The 16,210-nt window shown below is 39.4% G+C and overlaps 1 protein-coding gene across 1 annotated transcript in view; it reads right to left on the reverse strand.

Moving 5' to 3' along the window:
* Positions 1-1,671: 1,671 nt before the first annotated feature.
* The window catches only part of LOC139725582 (gonadotropin-releasing hormone II receptor-like), a 90,004-nt gene continuing 75,465 nt past the window's right edge, over positions 1,672-16,210 (reverse strand). Inside the window, exon 3 of the mRNA XM_071636673.1 lies at positions 1,672-2,180. Within this exon, the coding sequence (XP_071492774.1) occupies positions 1,672-2,180 (509 nt within the window). The remainder of the gene's footprint in view (positions 2,181-16,210) is intronic.

Consider the following 16,210-nt stretch of genomic DNA (forward strand, 5'->3'; position numbering starts at 1 on the left):
ACGTTACGTCCATTAGAACACAATGATCTTGATACGGTATATTTTTAACCTTGAACAAACAAAATGCCCTGGAAGTATAAAAATTACAGTAATCGACGATAAAATCCGCCATTTTCTATTATCAAGATTCCCCCTCAAAAAAAATAGAACGGAAACACTTTAGTACGACACAATTTATAAGAGGCATCCTCAGTGTAGTTTGCGTCATGGATAAAGATGCATCAGATGCCATGAGAAGAAAACCCCCCAAACAATCCAAAATAAACCGAATATAGTTGTTATGAAGAGCTCCAGCGAGAATTAGAAATTTAAGCAAAAACAAAACCCACTCTTTTGTGCATTTACGTTCGCCTCGTGTTAAAATTAGTTGTCTTTCGAGAAACGCAATACTCTCAAAACAGGAGACGGAAGTAAACTACGTGCTACTTGTGGCAATTAAGCAACTTCCAAACATGTTTATAACAGTCGTAAACAGCATCATCTTACAGGGGGAATGACCAATATAGGAGAACGTGGTGGATGCACATGACTGCCGAAACGAAAATGGTGTTATCACGGGGTCATCCCACTAGACCGACACCCACGAGTTATACAGCCCACGAGTTCGACATTGAAAACAGGTCCATGAGTCATTCAGCTCACGAGTCATACAGCCCATGATTTCGACACGTGGCAAATAAAGCCCACGAGTTCGACAGATACAACACGGGTCTTAATGTGTCGGTCTCGTGGGCCTTGTTAGCTTAGTGTCGAACTAATGGGCTGTATGACCCGTGAGCTGTATAACTCATGGGCTGTATGACTCGTGAGCTATATGACTCGTGGGCTGTATGACTCGTGGGCTGTTTAACTCGTGGGTGTCGGTCTCGTGACGTGCATCCGTTATCACAAGTTGCTTAGTGTCGTGCACCACAACCTAAACATCGAATAATTTGAACACAGAATAGTGACTATGTATCTCGCCGTGTCCAGTGCATTTTTACGTTTGCATTGTGAGAACTTCACCAAGGGCTTGCGTCATTTTGAGTTTGCTTTAATCTCTTTACATTTCTTTTTTTTTTCAACCTGGAGTCCTTGTGGAAAAACTTGTGGTCTGAGACCAAAGATGTATAGGTTCAAACACCGGCTAATACATTATTACGCGATGACACTTTTTTTTTACCGAGTGGATGAAGGATCCACGGTGACTTTTCTTCACTATGCAGCTACGACACGGCAGAAGCAAGGAAGGGGGGGGGGTGGAGGGGTGATGGAAGCTAGATGGTCCTCACGTATCCATCGGCCGATCATGAATTAAACCCCATGACTATAAAGATAATAGTGGTAAAGTGCCATAATCATCAATGACAGCCCAGGAACACTTTCCCTATCTCTCTCTGTTTATTCGTTCAGAAAAAAAAAAATGAAATGTCATCGGGATCATTTACCATACACTCGATATTGTGGAACAAACTTTAGTATAAAAGCTTCTGGAAAATTGTCATGAGTTAGTATAATGCGTATACTGGGGCATAATTATTGTCATTAGAAAACATGTTTAAAATGATTTGTCACGTGACCATTTCTGGGAGGCATTCCAAGAGTGACTTGGCTTTCATAGAGTGACCAATGTAAACTGTTCTATTGTATCAAGTACAGAATTTCCTGTTCATTAAGACGACTCATTCTGTCTCAGTTGATTTCAGTTTTCGTTTCTTCATGCGTTATAGTAAAGTGGACCGAATGTCTTTCCTCGGTGGGCACGTTCACCGTGGTCATCCCGAATCGTACCGACGACCCAGCTGTCACCGGGTTGTTGTTCGATGACGATGTTGAGCGCCGACTGGTAAGCCTCATGCGCCCTCTGTTGATGGGCTTGGACGATCGCCAGCAGCGGCTTACGTCGCGCGCCAGCTTGGTCGTGAAGATACCGTAGAGGACGGGGTCCACACACGTGTTCAGATATCCGAGAGCGATGAGGAAATCAAACAGCCACTGTGGGTTGGGCGGCGACGTCTTCTCCTGCCAGCCGTGGTCGACGTGGTACCATGTGGACACGACGTAGTAGGGACTCCAGCACACCACGAACCCGCCGACGATGGCCGCCGTCAGCCGGAAGGCTCTCATCCGAGCTCGTGGTATCCCATCATTCCCCGCGAGACGGAGCGTCGTTTTTCCTGGCTTCTTATTCCAATTTACTACTGGAACGAGAAGAGAGAGAGAGTTCATTAATTCTAAAATAGAAACGATTTGATTGAATGATATTACGTTCCGTGGGAATGTAATCAAATTATGTCATAATTAGACATTTATGCACATAATTATATGATAATGATTATGTATTTAATTGCATTTCCACATTTCCCTTCCATTATGATATCAACAAACAATAATATCACAAGGACATTCTCAAGACGTTTAAAAACACGCCAACTCAAACACATACAATAAATGAATAATAATGCACACGTGCACAGATGTATTATTCAGTAACATTCAATCTACGCTTACAGATTCCAATAAAACAACACACAAACCCGCACTCGTTGGTAGAGTGTACAGCAGTCACTGTGCCCTTACTGTCTCCTTCATAAACACACATACCACTCATTCTTTCATGCGCGTACTCGTTGGAGGGATATAGGGTAGTGGGGGTGGGGTGGGGAGTGAGAGGAGACGAAAAAGGCTGACAAGACCAGCACTACGGACAACTGTTTGTATTATGTAAGGGTGTACAGTATCCTTGTTGATGAACGACAACCCGTCCCTCCATTTATAATCAAGTTAATAGTAGCTGAAGAAATCTGTTTTGGAACTTTGCATGTTGAAAGGGGACATTTCGTGAATACAATTATCTATTATGCAAAATATTTTATATTTTCTTGTAAAATCAAAAATATCATTCCAACTCTAAGTCCGTTTCTGTTTTCTTTGAAGCATTTGGAAAATACAGAACGCATCATAGCTATGAAAAAGAATCGTCTAGATTTTCATGTGAGCAAATGGCAAGCTCTTATACCATAATTTTTTTTATATATGTTTTTTTTTCCCATAATGTACTATTCATTATTTTGCATGTATTTGGTATATGAAGCAGCATGTGAATTGGGAAAATAAAATTTGAAAAAAAAGTTAATAGTAGCTGAAGTAGTAGTAGAAGTAGAAGTACAATTTTTATTATTATTATCATAAGAGATAATAGCAGTAGTTGTAGTTGAAGTAGCAGCAGCAGCAGCAGTAGTATTGGTATTAGTATATCATACGGTAATAAGAACAAGTAGACTCCTTGGTAGTCCCATTGCTATAGTGGTGATAACAATACGTACTTTCCTCTTCTTTTTTTTCCACAATAATAAAGAACAAATAAAACAGTGCAAACAGATGCACTTGCAAACCTCGAATTTAATTTTCCTGTAATTGGAAATTTCTACATGTAGTTTCCTTCATGAAGTCAATGAGAGTTTGGACGTTAATTCTCCCCATCTCGAGGTAGAAGCAGTAATTTGTCTTCATATTTGAAGCTTTGAATTCTTTGTATAATTCATTTCAGACATAATGATTATGAAAAATAATCATATACCGCATGAGACTTCACTTGAAGGAAATACAGGATATTGGTTTTACAAACTGTAAAGCTTGATATTCCCAGCAGCTCACATCCAAATTTCATAATGTAAAACCCGTCTTAAAAGTTGGAATCTTTCCGTCTTTTCAGAACAGAAGAGGGTCATTTATTGTACTCAAAGTGACATCATTGTAACATCTTTTATAAACCCTGAGAAAAAAAACCGTGGAAAACCATAGAAGTTGTAACTGGTAAGAGAAGACAGCGAGAGTAATGTCCACACGACCGTCCTTTTGGGTAATTTCCCTAGCTGTGTGATTTATGACATTTTAGTCTAACAGGGGATAAGGGAATAAGGGAATAAGTCTTAAATGCGGGATATCTTGCTGTGGCTATGCGTAGTCACGTTATCGGAAATCATTTGTGTATAATGTCCCTTCTCTCAGGAACGACATACACACAATATACACACGCACGCACACGCAAATACAGGAATAAGTCAGCACAAACAGTACATCGCAGTGCTGTCAGGAGTTCGCAGTAGACACGGACTGCATACTTTTCTTCGCTTCGCTAATCTATCTCTGCCTATTGACATTGTCTTTATCTGGTCGAGTATAGTACGGCATTGAGCAACGACTTTAATGCTGACACTTAGTCCTACCCACTGATGCATCAGCTGTACCGAAATGCAGGAAACGTGGAGGTTTTTATCTTTTTTTTTCCCAGTAAATCGGTGTGAGTGTCTCCCACCTGCTCAAGTCGGGATAAAAGTTGATTTCCCTGGTGAACGGTTATGCAAGAAATGGTTTCCGTCGCCAGCGATAGGCATATTTTGTGCAGAGGATGGCGGTTGCAATTGATCCGCGGAAGAACTTAACCCCTCTCTCTCTCTTTCATCAGATTTTCCGCATCCCACAGCGAGGGCGGTAAACTTGATACACTGTGACACGACATTGAAAGAATCCATTTTTTTTTTTTAATCCAGCGGTCACAAAACGCAAGGCAAACGCATTCGCACTTGACACTTACATGATATACCATGTTCCTCCATTGAGACATCACGTGTTCCTAATGACACATGCTCAATATTACGTTTCACAGAATTTGGGGAATGAAGAGGCAAAAATTGAATTGCAGTCATAGTCTGTACAACGCTCTGCCACGCATATCTGTAAAGTGCGTGTATTTTCTTGGATTTTTTTTTCTCTATATTTTGGAAGTGAAATCATTTGATTCCGCCGAGTACGATTATTGTCATTGTGCTGGTTTGAACATGACATGGTGTAAAGTGATGAAAATTCTGACAGAAGTCATAAATGATATATGACACAAAACAGGGAGTTTCTCGGAAATAACTTTGCTCAAACTCGTCTGAACGCAACGCCCCCCCCCCCCCCCCCCACTCATTATAGTCTGAAACAATGTTCTGCCTATTGATTAACTTTAACGTTACTTCTCTCACTGCGTTTATGTTTGGGGGTTTCCTATACCGGTTACACACTATAATGTGCATAAAGCCTACTATGGCTGCTTTTTAGTATGTTATAACAATCCCTTGTCAAGAGTAGTATTCCGTTAACAAGCCCCCAAAACGTGGCTCAGAGAACTTTTTTAACGATATTACGTTAACGAGATTTCACTGTGAATGAGTTTGTCCGAAAAGAAGACCCAAAAATTTGGCAATGGGGCCCCAGTGCTAAATCGATAGCTTGAACTAGATGTAGGTCACTCTTAACCCAATCTCCCCCCCCCCCAAAAAAAAGGCAAAAACAAAAGAAGAAATACACACACACACGCACCAAGATTCTCAGTTGAATGAATTTGATTGGAATATTTTTTGTCACACCGGAGGTAGCTATTTACATTTCCTCTAAAGTTGTCCTGATTCTGTGATTTTTTTTTAGACTAGCTGATGTTTAGTCTGAGTCCGATGTCTTATAACCAGGGTATACGCAAATAGATATACATACTGTATTCTTATATTTCTATGCTGCGGAGTCAGATCTCCCCCAAACGATACCTTTGAGCTATACGCACCCGTTATCATTCACAAAGCCTGAATGGAATGAGTTGCGTGTGTCAGTGCAATAACATCTTTCATGGTCGATAGGTCCAGAGGTCGCTGTGTCTGATAATGCGGGCTAACATTCAGTAATTACCCATCCCTGAGACTTAAAAATACAAAAATACAAACAAACAAACAAACAAACAAACAAACAAACAAACAAACAAACAAACAAACAAACAAAATATTAACTCCACAGGCATTTTACATGACCCATCTGGTTCTCGAAGGCATACTAAGGTCAATGTACTCTCAAATGACTTTTCTAAGAGCACCTTTACCGCAAACTTGTTACGGGAATGCACAACTCAAATTAATTCTTACTTTCCCATGGCCTTTTTTCACGTTCTGAATGAAATGAATAATGATTCTGAATACATTTTGCATGCACAGAAGAAAATGGATGCTCCGATCGAGGGAGTTTTTGCGTCCCACGTGTCCATATCCAACGACGGAAATCATATTGATTGGAATCTACAATAACTTTGAGGGAGTTGGAAATGATATAGTCAGTCACACTTCATTCATCCATCCCGACCAAGATTTTATGCCCAAGGAAAATTTTGATTTCTTTGATCTCAAGGCAACGATGAATTCATTTACGAAGCATATCCCGCCGGTACGTGGGAGAAAAAAAAAAAGAAATCAAAAGAGTGGAAATATTTTTATTCCCGCTCCCTGAGCTAGAAGCATATGAAAGATAATACGGCATGTACGGCAGGCGGCTATCGGATTCAGGCTAAAAATAGTTGAAAGTGTCACAAGTTTTGAACACGAAAGATATTGGGTTTCCTCCTTGTGTTCGGCTGTGTGCTTCCTTTTCTACGACAAATCAAAACTGCCAAATGATCGCTTAGGGTCGCCTTCATGCTTTGGAAAATGAAGCGATGAATCTGGGCGTACTTTCGGCATTTTGTTTTTGTTTTGTTCTTGTTTTTTGTTTTTTTGGTGAAGGGAATCTCGAACGATTGTACAAAGTATCCAATTTACGAGAAGACAAACTAACAAGCCGGTCACATTGAACGGCGTAAAAGGGTTTACTTAAATCCAAAATTCCACTGTTTTTATTTTCAAGGCTGTTTTTCTTCTACGAAATGTCCATTGTTTGTCTCTTGAGTTGATTTGAGTTTAATGACGACGCTGATTGGGTTGTGCGTCTCATCAGTTCTGCTCTAGAGCTTGAATTGATTTCTTTTTGTATTTCGTATGCCAGTGCAGACCTTGTATTTTCCTGACACCCTGTAGGAAGGCCAAAAGCATCTCCTACACTGACATGCGGAGCACGGAGGATGCGGCCAGAAGAACATCGGAAAAAATGAGCCATAAACGTGATTGAGCGCTCCTCGCAAAATCAATGCTGTGCAATTTCCGTCGAGCTATAAATAACGGACGTAGCTTTCCCGTAGTGATAGTTAGCTACCTGTCGAGAATGCGACCGCGAGAGAGCAAGATACGACTTTGAAGGAGGCAACGTCCTTCCACCGTATTTTCCTTTTGTTCATCTTTGATAACCATATGTTGAGTAAAATAAATGTTTCCTTGAACGTGGAGATAATTGTCGCAACATAGTCTTGCCGGTGATGTGACGAGTGGTGAACATTCGCGGCACCACAGCAGGAAGTAAACAGCCTGTCTGCAATTTGCCAGCGCCAATCAGGCTAAACTGCCTATTGCAATAATTTGTCACTTATATTCTCTTTTCAAATATCAAATACGTTGGGAGGCACTGTTCTATTTTCAGTATACTAAATCATAGAGTTTAAGCTACAATATTTGCAGTTTTGTGTAAGCCTTTTGCTACATCCTCATATCCAAGCTTTTTACGATTAGTTAACAGTGATTGAAATAAGACGAACATACTTTGACGAAAGTTCACGTTTGCATTTGCATTTTCACTTTAACTATATCGGTTCCACTCAGAACTTTGTAAACTTGAGCATTGCAATACATGTTTAAAAATAAACACGACATTATCTGGCTTTCTCAGTGCTGTGCTGCTACTTTTAGGCAAAAACAAAAACAAAAACAAAACAAAAACAAAAAAAACCTTAACTTTGATTCGCAATCAATTTCATTGTTTTCAGCCAAAATGTGTTGAGACCGTTACATACGTCTTCATTCCAGCTTATTATGATTCATCAACTTACGTAAAATCTTAAATGATCTGTAAAAAGAAAATCCCATATTTCATATATTACTTATTGCAGCATTTTCTGCAGATAGGAATTTCTTGAAGGTGAGATAGAAGATGTAAGATGTACGATATTGACCCGAGGTGCTTAATAAAGCATAGTATTAAAGTTGTTGACGACACATTGGATTTCTACCTGCTCTTTGGATAACGTTTCAACATGTTTTGACATTAAAGATTTCTCTTTTCTTTTTAAGATAATCGAATCCCCGGTCCAGTGTCATGATACACGCGTTCTTTTTTTCTTTTCTGGATAATGCTGACAAAGATGTACATGTTGTTAGCAAGTGTTGAAGCAGCGTCGAGGTCCGTTGTAATGGATTGTCAAGGCTTGCATTTTTTTCCTTTCGTAGAATTCAATTGCAGTCCTCCTGGCAAAACGGAAACCAAACACACGACTGCACAAAGTGATATTTTGGGCTTTTGTTTTTGTTTTTCGGATCTGTGTCTTTATGAGCTCATGCCCATACTTTCCATGTCCACGACACATGAAGAACATGACGTTATTTCTGCATGTATACTTGCTTTATCTTTTCTTTTGCATCTCCTCCTTCTATTTCTCTTTTTTTTTCTTTGCTGTTTTTCCTTTTAGATATGCGGTTCGTATTTACTTTGTGTCCGATCTCCTTTGCAAAGGATTTCCGCTGTTTTTCTCTTCCCTGGTATCCGGAGTTACAAGCTCTGCTTTTTTTTAGCGGTTCCCCCATAATTAGTTCACATCTTGTTAAGATAGTCTTTTATGTAGACCATTATTATGTAGACACAATGTCCAGTTCTAATCTATTGTATACTTTGTTACGTATTTACAGTCCGACCTCTCCTATCCGGACATGTCGGGGCCGGTGCTCATCCGGATAAGGGATTTGACCGGATATGGGAGACTCAATGTTTAAAACACGCAGCTGCCTCATGTATCCCGATGGTAGCTACATGCACATGCATCAACTTTGCATGAACATGTCACGTTCTCGTCACCTGGTTTGCGCTCAAAATTCTCTGATAATTTGTTCGATGAACGATCGCTTGTACCGTGCCCTGATTTAATGAAAAAGTCTTTTGTCCATAATCTTGCGTTGATTTAGAGTAGTGAATGTATGAATGCATGTTATTTGGATAATAATTTGATGTAAATGTATGTTACTTATGTTGGGAATAACATGTAAACCATGTGAGTTTGTGTAAGAATTTTTTTTTAGTAGGAAATCCTCCCTTTTCCTGTGAGTATTGGATTGGAAAAAATCACGGTGAGATTGCGTCCGGATAATAGTGAGATCCGGATAAAGGGAGGCCGGATAGGAGAGATCAGACTGTATTTCAATGTGAGGTGAAATAGGCCTAATATCTAAGTAAATGTACTGGAACTGTCCGTCGAATGAACAAGACCGAATGTAAGACCAATTTCAGGAATCAACTTAGAAAAAAAAATATATATATATATGATTAAAGGCGATACGTCCCTGAAGCACAACAGGACCAAATAATTTCGACAATCCTAATGTCTCCTATACATACAGTACAACCTATTACCATCGAGCAAATAATATACCAGTATGACATGAAAAGTAAGCCTTTGACAAGCCCAAATAAAAAAAACACAAACACAAACAAACAAACACAACACAAAACACAACACAACTAAACAAAAACAAAGGGATTGGGAAAAAAATATCTGATATCATAAGAGCTATTGTAAACTGACATGTTATGCTATAAGATATAAATTATGACCAGTTAACATTAATACTATCAAGGCCAGTGTGTTTCATATAGTATCTTCGTAAAGCTCTAGACCAGATCCTTGATAGGTTTGTTTATTTTTTTTCTCGCACCGATAGCGCGACATGCTCTACGTGCGTCAAGTGGTGTGATGTTAATTTCTCGAACACGTCGGATGGACTGATTCTAGGAAATGTGCCTTGACAACGTTTGAAACAGGTAGTATACGTGTCGTGTTTTGACAACGGGGAAAGCTGTAATATCATAAAGTAGTCCAGAATCTAGACTAGTAGCTGATCAATTTATGCACCATGTCTCCGCGCTGTCGACTCGCTGGCATAGAATCTGGAAAAAACAAACAAACAAAAACAAAACACGCTCCTGCACAGATGATGAATTTTGGGAGTTTTTTTAAAGAGTTTTTTTTTTCCTCATGGTGAATCCCAACGTGGAAATTTACTTAATCCTTTCAATACGGGACTCAAAAATCTCCATAGTCCTTGCCCAACGCCCAACCAGATTCTTCGGAGGCATTGACTCACTGGTTTTATTGGGTATTTGTAGCCATCATGTTCTTTTCCAAAGAATAAAGGGGTTGAATGTGCTTAAAGGGCTAAATGCTATTCAGAGACAATATCATTTTGGTGACAGGGTAACAAACTTTTTGAAGTTTCGCTATCGTAAGAGTGTAAACATCAAATTTGTCTCGTTCAAATAACTTTCATTATTGATTCTTGGTAATTTTTGAAGCTCAAGTGTTAAATATGACATAACATAATATGAAAACCCTATGGCATTGTACACACTGTCAAAAGTCCCTAGCATAGAAACGTTTACGCAAATCAAAGGTTTATATGATTCTCCAGTCATTTGATGCAATTTCTTCTTTTCCCTGTTTGCATCAAATTATGATTCAGTGTTGAAAATGAGGTCGATAATGGACTGTCACATTGGCAAAGGATCTCCGATTACCATAGTGCGCAAGGTGGTCCGTTAGGACGTTCTCCCAAAACGACAATGTAAGCGCTGCCCATGCATTATGAATCCGATGCGTCGATTTATCAGTCTTTGTGCGAAATGAGGTGCGTCTGCCATTTGTAGTGCCAGGGACGCAGCGTGTCGACTCTTTTCCCCCACACGGTGTGAACTAATCCACTCATCGTCATTACAAAGATTGATGCGGTAGATTAGAAGTTGACGGAAAGCATCCATAGCTCGTCATTAACTCATCTGGTACGCATCCCCCGGCACGCGCGTTCTGACTGCTCTCAACCCCCCCCCCCCCCCCCCCAACCACCACCACCACCATCCCCTAAAGGTAATTGCCCTCTTTTTGCCAGCAATTCCAATCCTGTCCGATTTTTACCTTAACAAAGATGGCGCGAAAGTGAAATGCTACTCCATCTTAAAGCTGAATTGAATCTGCAGACTGATTTTACGAAAGGAATGGTGAGGTTGCTGTGATTATTATCGGACGTGAATGTAGGAAATTATGGAGTGATATATTTGCACCTATTCTTACTAAACGGAAACACTGGGGAAAAAATGCAAATGCAAAGTGAATGAGATGACCTGATGTCATCAGCTCACAAGTTTCCGACATACCCGCCACAAATCTTCACTTCTTGCCCTTTATGAAGTGAAATAAAAACAAGAAAAAAATTGTATTGATTGTTGTAAAGTAGTAACAGCTTCGCGATTATGACTTTTTGTGAGAAATGAGTCGGTTGTAGTTTGTTAACATATAGATGACATTATGAATTGAAAATGCAAAATCTTTCCCGTTCGATAGGAACATTTTTATCTTCTAATATAACTCTTCTTATCTGAAAATAGTGTGGTATTTCACTCCAGTGTGATTGTGTGTGAGTATGGGAGCCAAGGGGTTAAATGAAATTTGTTGTGTTTTCAGTTATATATTGAACCATCCGATGGGATCTAAGCTTAGCCAAAAGAAGAAAAAATGCGTAGATTGATGCGAAATATCATCAAGAAGTAAAAAGCCTCCTAGCTCTGCTTCGGTAAATCCCTTCGTCCATCAACATATCGTCTGTCGCAAAATAGTGCATTATTATGCGTCTTGTGACACTAATAGTCATTGGCCCTTCCGACGTGTTGTTGAGGTTCAGGTGGATTACGCGCGAGGTAAGAGCGTAGAGTCTAAATCTTTATCTTTGAGAGTACGACAATGCGTTATCCTCGTATCACTGATTGAATTGAAAAAAAAAGCCATATTATGAATTACGACACCTTCATGTTGACGCTTTTTGTGACTCGAGATATATTATCAACTACCGAAAGGAAACGCGCAATTTTTGCCTCTTTGTTCTCAAGAAGGGTTGCACAAGAGAATGTCTGTGCACATTCAGTGAAAATTCCTAATGTTATCCCCCGAACGTGTTTCTATATTGTCGATGTGCTTTCTCCGTCTGTTGTTCAGAAAATGAGGGAGGGTAAGGGGTCTTTAGATAATAAGGATTACCGGAGCTAAACTTTCGTTTGAACAAAAAAGGGCCATGATACCACGAACTCCCCCCCCCCCCCCCCCCCCCCCCCGTCGTAAACTGCTGTGGTATTCCGTTGGACGTGTACTATGGACGGAAAACAAGGGCAGGGCACGCACATAAATCTCATGGTGAGTGATATTTTCGTCGTTAAACGCCGGTGATCGATGTACCGGCATCTTGCTGCACTGGCCTGGCGGCTGTTTCCTCATTACAACGCTAGTTCGTCACAAGGCCAAGGTGCTCCCTTTTTGACGTATCAGAAACCGTAGAGGAAGGTTATAGTGATAGCGACTCCAGTAGTAGTTAGGGTCACACCATCACTCTTTCCTCCTCCAAGGAAGGCAGTGATGCACGTCACCACGTATTAATCTCTCACAATGAGGTGATGCTGCCAAAAGAAAAAAAAAAGTATGGCTGGAATTCCGGCATGTCAGAGACAAAAATTCACTTCGCGACAAAAGCCCTTCAAGAATATAAAAGGGACAATTTTACGAAAAGAAAGGAAGGGGTAGGAGTAGTATAAACATGCTTCCCTCGGCACACCCCCCCCCCATTCCTCCAGATCCTCCTGGCTGTGATGATCGATCGGAACGATGAATGATTTCAATTCATATTAGATTCTATTGCCAATAACATATTTTTATTATCGATACAGATTAAAAGGAAGCAAGACGTACAATGTATAACAAGATACATGTATGTGCATATACATAGGCTGTATAACATACAACAGGGGGGGGGGGGGGGGAGTCGACATGCTGCACCCTGGCAGTACAAATGGCAGACGCACGCATATACAACGGAACACTGTACAAAATAATTGTGATATTGGAAAAGGAGAGACCCACGTAAAAGACAAGCTTGTGGGCCCCCAATAGCCCTACATCGAACTCAATACATCGAATATCGAATGATATCAGGTTACTCATTATGGTATAACTATGAAATGTGATAGTTTTCTGTGACCAATAATATGTAGGTGTAATGAAATGGATCTACAGAGGACTCTATTAGAATTATGCATTGATATGATATTACAAAATAATGTTAATAAGTCGTCATGGTCGTCTGATTATACTGAAAATATGACTGGTATATAATGCTTGAAATGGAAAAAGACGAAGAAATTTTGGCGTTAAGTCACGGGTATACTAATAATTGCTTCACTGCACATGATATGGCCATAGCATAGGGTCCTACAAACACTAATAAAACAGTATAAAATATGCGTACTTGTGAAGGAAACTACTAAAAATATTTGAGACAAAATGTTTAAATCAGAACATTGTGAAATTTATAGTTCATGTTGCGGACATTGCACTGGTAATTACGAGCACTTAGAAATGTAGATATATTGTGAGAGTATTTTCTATGACGATAATATAAAATGTATACGAAATCATGATGAAATGCTGCATTGATAAGGACTCATGAAGCGTATGGGCTGTAACATAGAAATACTCACAGTAGTACTACACGAAGAGTAGTAAAGAGTAGTAAAAAGTAGTAAAAAAGTAAGTAGTAAAAAGTAAGGGGAGTTTTTACCTTACCACACTGTTAACTGCAGATTTCACATGTGACCCTGCATCTCAAACCCAATGAAAAGCCGCCAAACATGGATTTTTTTTTACTTAAGGGCAGATTCTAAAAGAGCAGACTTAAAACTTTAAAATAATGTTTAACTCAAGTCAAATGGACTCTCCTAACCTATCTACATATTGGAAAGAAAGCACACACGCTGGAAAAGTGTGTACTGAGAAAAGAGGCTCTGAAGTGTCGGGTCTATTCGAGCGCTTAATCTTACTCATCCATGCTACCTGTGCAATGAATGAGACAAAAACAGGATGTAAAACACTGTAGCAGCAACAATGAAGGGATTATTAGATCAAGCTGAAATTAAGCATGCTCTATTAACACGTGCTATCCATGAGTAGTGTTAAATTTCAAAGCATTTGTATCATTCTTTCAAAAGCTATTAGAGCTGAAAGTGAGGAGTGGGTAAAGGATTTTTAAGAAAAGAAAAGGGGCCTCTAATAAAGACATACCTTATCACACTATTCTACAAAAAAAAAAGGTGTTCTAGAAAAACTGCTGAAAACACAATTTCCCATTTGTTTTATGATCCCAAAAATTAGAATAATGTAGAACGAGAATCGCTCTTTCAGGAAATATGAAAAACTCAAGATTGAGTATAGGTTGACCCATTTCACCTGTTTTGTGTCCTCACGTAAAATCAGGCTGTGCAACTTTTTGTTGGTTTTGTGATGCATGGTCATGGTCACATATAGTATGCTAATGGGCTACACACTGACACGCAGAGTTCTTGATAATGCCTGTCACTTTATACTAATACTGTGGTAACTGGTGGGTTGAAATTAAACGATATATTATAACGTCGAGTTATACATGACCAGAATAATTCGACAACAAGTACGTTCAGTTGGACATATCAACTACATTTTATTTTTCTTTATATGAAACGAGAATGTATATCAGTTTTTTCCCCGTCTAACATTTCACTAAAGGATTCAAATGAATACACTGTTAATCCCGAAACGCACTTATTCTGCCCTTCAGAATTAGATTAGGATTCAAACGTAAAGCGCTTGATTAAATTCGTCTACTAGTGGCGGCACGTAGGGATCACCATTTACACCACTGCAGACTGGACCCCCTACGAATGTTATGACCTGCCTACATTCAGTCATATAACACACCACGCATGAAACAGGCGTGTAATTGCAAAATACTGTCGAGAAAGAACTGGAAACTTTTCCACAGATATTTTTCTGACATGACTATTGTGCATACATTATCGAGTTATTATTTTAAATAATAACAGAGGTTAGTTCATGATCAGTATATGCATTACTCTTTTTCGCTCACACACAACAAAGGAAATTCACACATCGTCGGGCTGATCGTGGACAATAAAACAAAACCGAATGCAGCTTTGGCTTGTCGTAATTCCTGTTATTATCAATTTGTTGTTTCTGTCAATCCATGTATGATCTATTCGTGAGGTGTGTGAGTTTCCTGTTTTGTGTGTGAACGGAACATAGTTCTTTACGGTGACTTTGCTATTATTGTTGCGGGCAGGATGAAGAAAAATGAAGGAAAAAAAAACAGGAATGCGCTGTGTACGTTCAAATTTGCTAAAAAAGGCACAATGTTTTTTGTTGGAATTATATGAATCTTCTTTTCACAAGTCTAGGACACATTATTATCTCCCATGAAACAGTATAATTATGTGAACTGTAATTAGCTCCACAAATTTTGAATGTACACAGCGTATTCCTCTTTTTCTCCTCGTCCTGCCCACGACAATATTTGCAAAGTCAGCGCGAATTACTATGTTCCGTTCACACACGAAGTTCAAACACCCACGGAAAAGAAACAACATAAACATTAAATTGATAATAATATCAGTAATCGACAGGCAAATGTTCTACAGGTATTTTGTTTTGTTTTATTGCGCTGGATGTGTGAATTTCCTTGTGTGTGAGCGGAACATACTTCTTCGTGCTGATCATGAATTATACCTCAATCCTTATTGAAAATAATCACTCGATAATGTATGCACATGTCAGAAAATACATGAGGACACATTTCCAGTTCTTTCTCGACAGTATGTGTTTCATGTGTGGTGTGTATATCATCGAATGTAGGCAGGTCACAGCATTTTGTAGGAGGTCCAGTCTGTAGTGGTGTAAATGCTGATGCCTACGTGCCGCCACTAGTAGACGAATCTAATCAAGCGCTTTACGTTTGAATCCTAATCTAATTCTGAAGGGCAGAATAAGTGCATTTCGGGATTAACTGTGTATTCATTTGAACCTTTAAGTGAATTGTTAAACGAAGAAAGAAACCAAAACAAAACGTGCATGGCATGTATTCTCGTTTCCTATCAAAATGTAGTTGACATCTCCACCTGAACGTGCTGGCTGTCGAATTATTCTGGTCATAGACCTCGACGTCATAATGTATAGATCCAAAGCAATTCACCAGTCACCACCACGACCAAGATTTGAAACGTTATTTTGTGATATCATATCAATGCATTCTAATGGACCCCGCTATAAATAGCTTCATCACATCAATGTAAGCCTACGCATTATTGGTCACAGAGAATTATCGCATTTCATATTCGTACCGTGATGAGTAATCTTATATCATTCACAGTT

Source organism: Diadema antillarum, unplaced genomic scaffold (assembly GCF_040938485.1).
Source record: "Diadema antillarum isolate AM-2024a unplaced genomic scaffold, OU_Dant_1.0 seq00000050_RagTag, whole genome shotgun sequence".
Lineage (NCBI taxonomy): Eukaryota > Metazoa > Echinodermata > Echinoidea > Diadematoida > Diadematidae > Diadema > Diadema antillarum.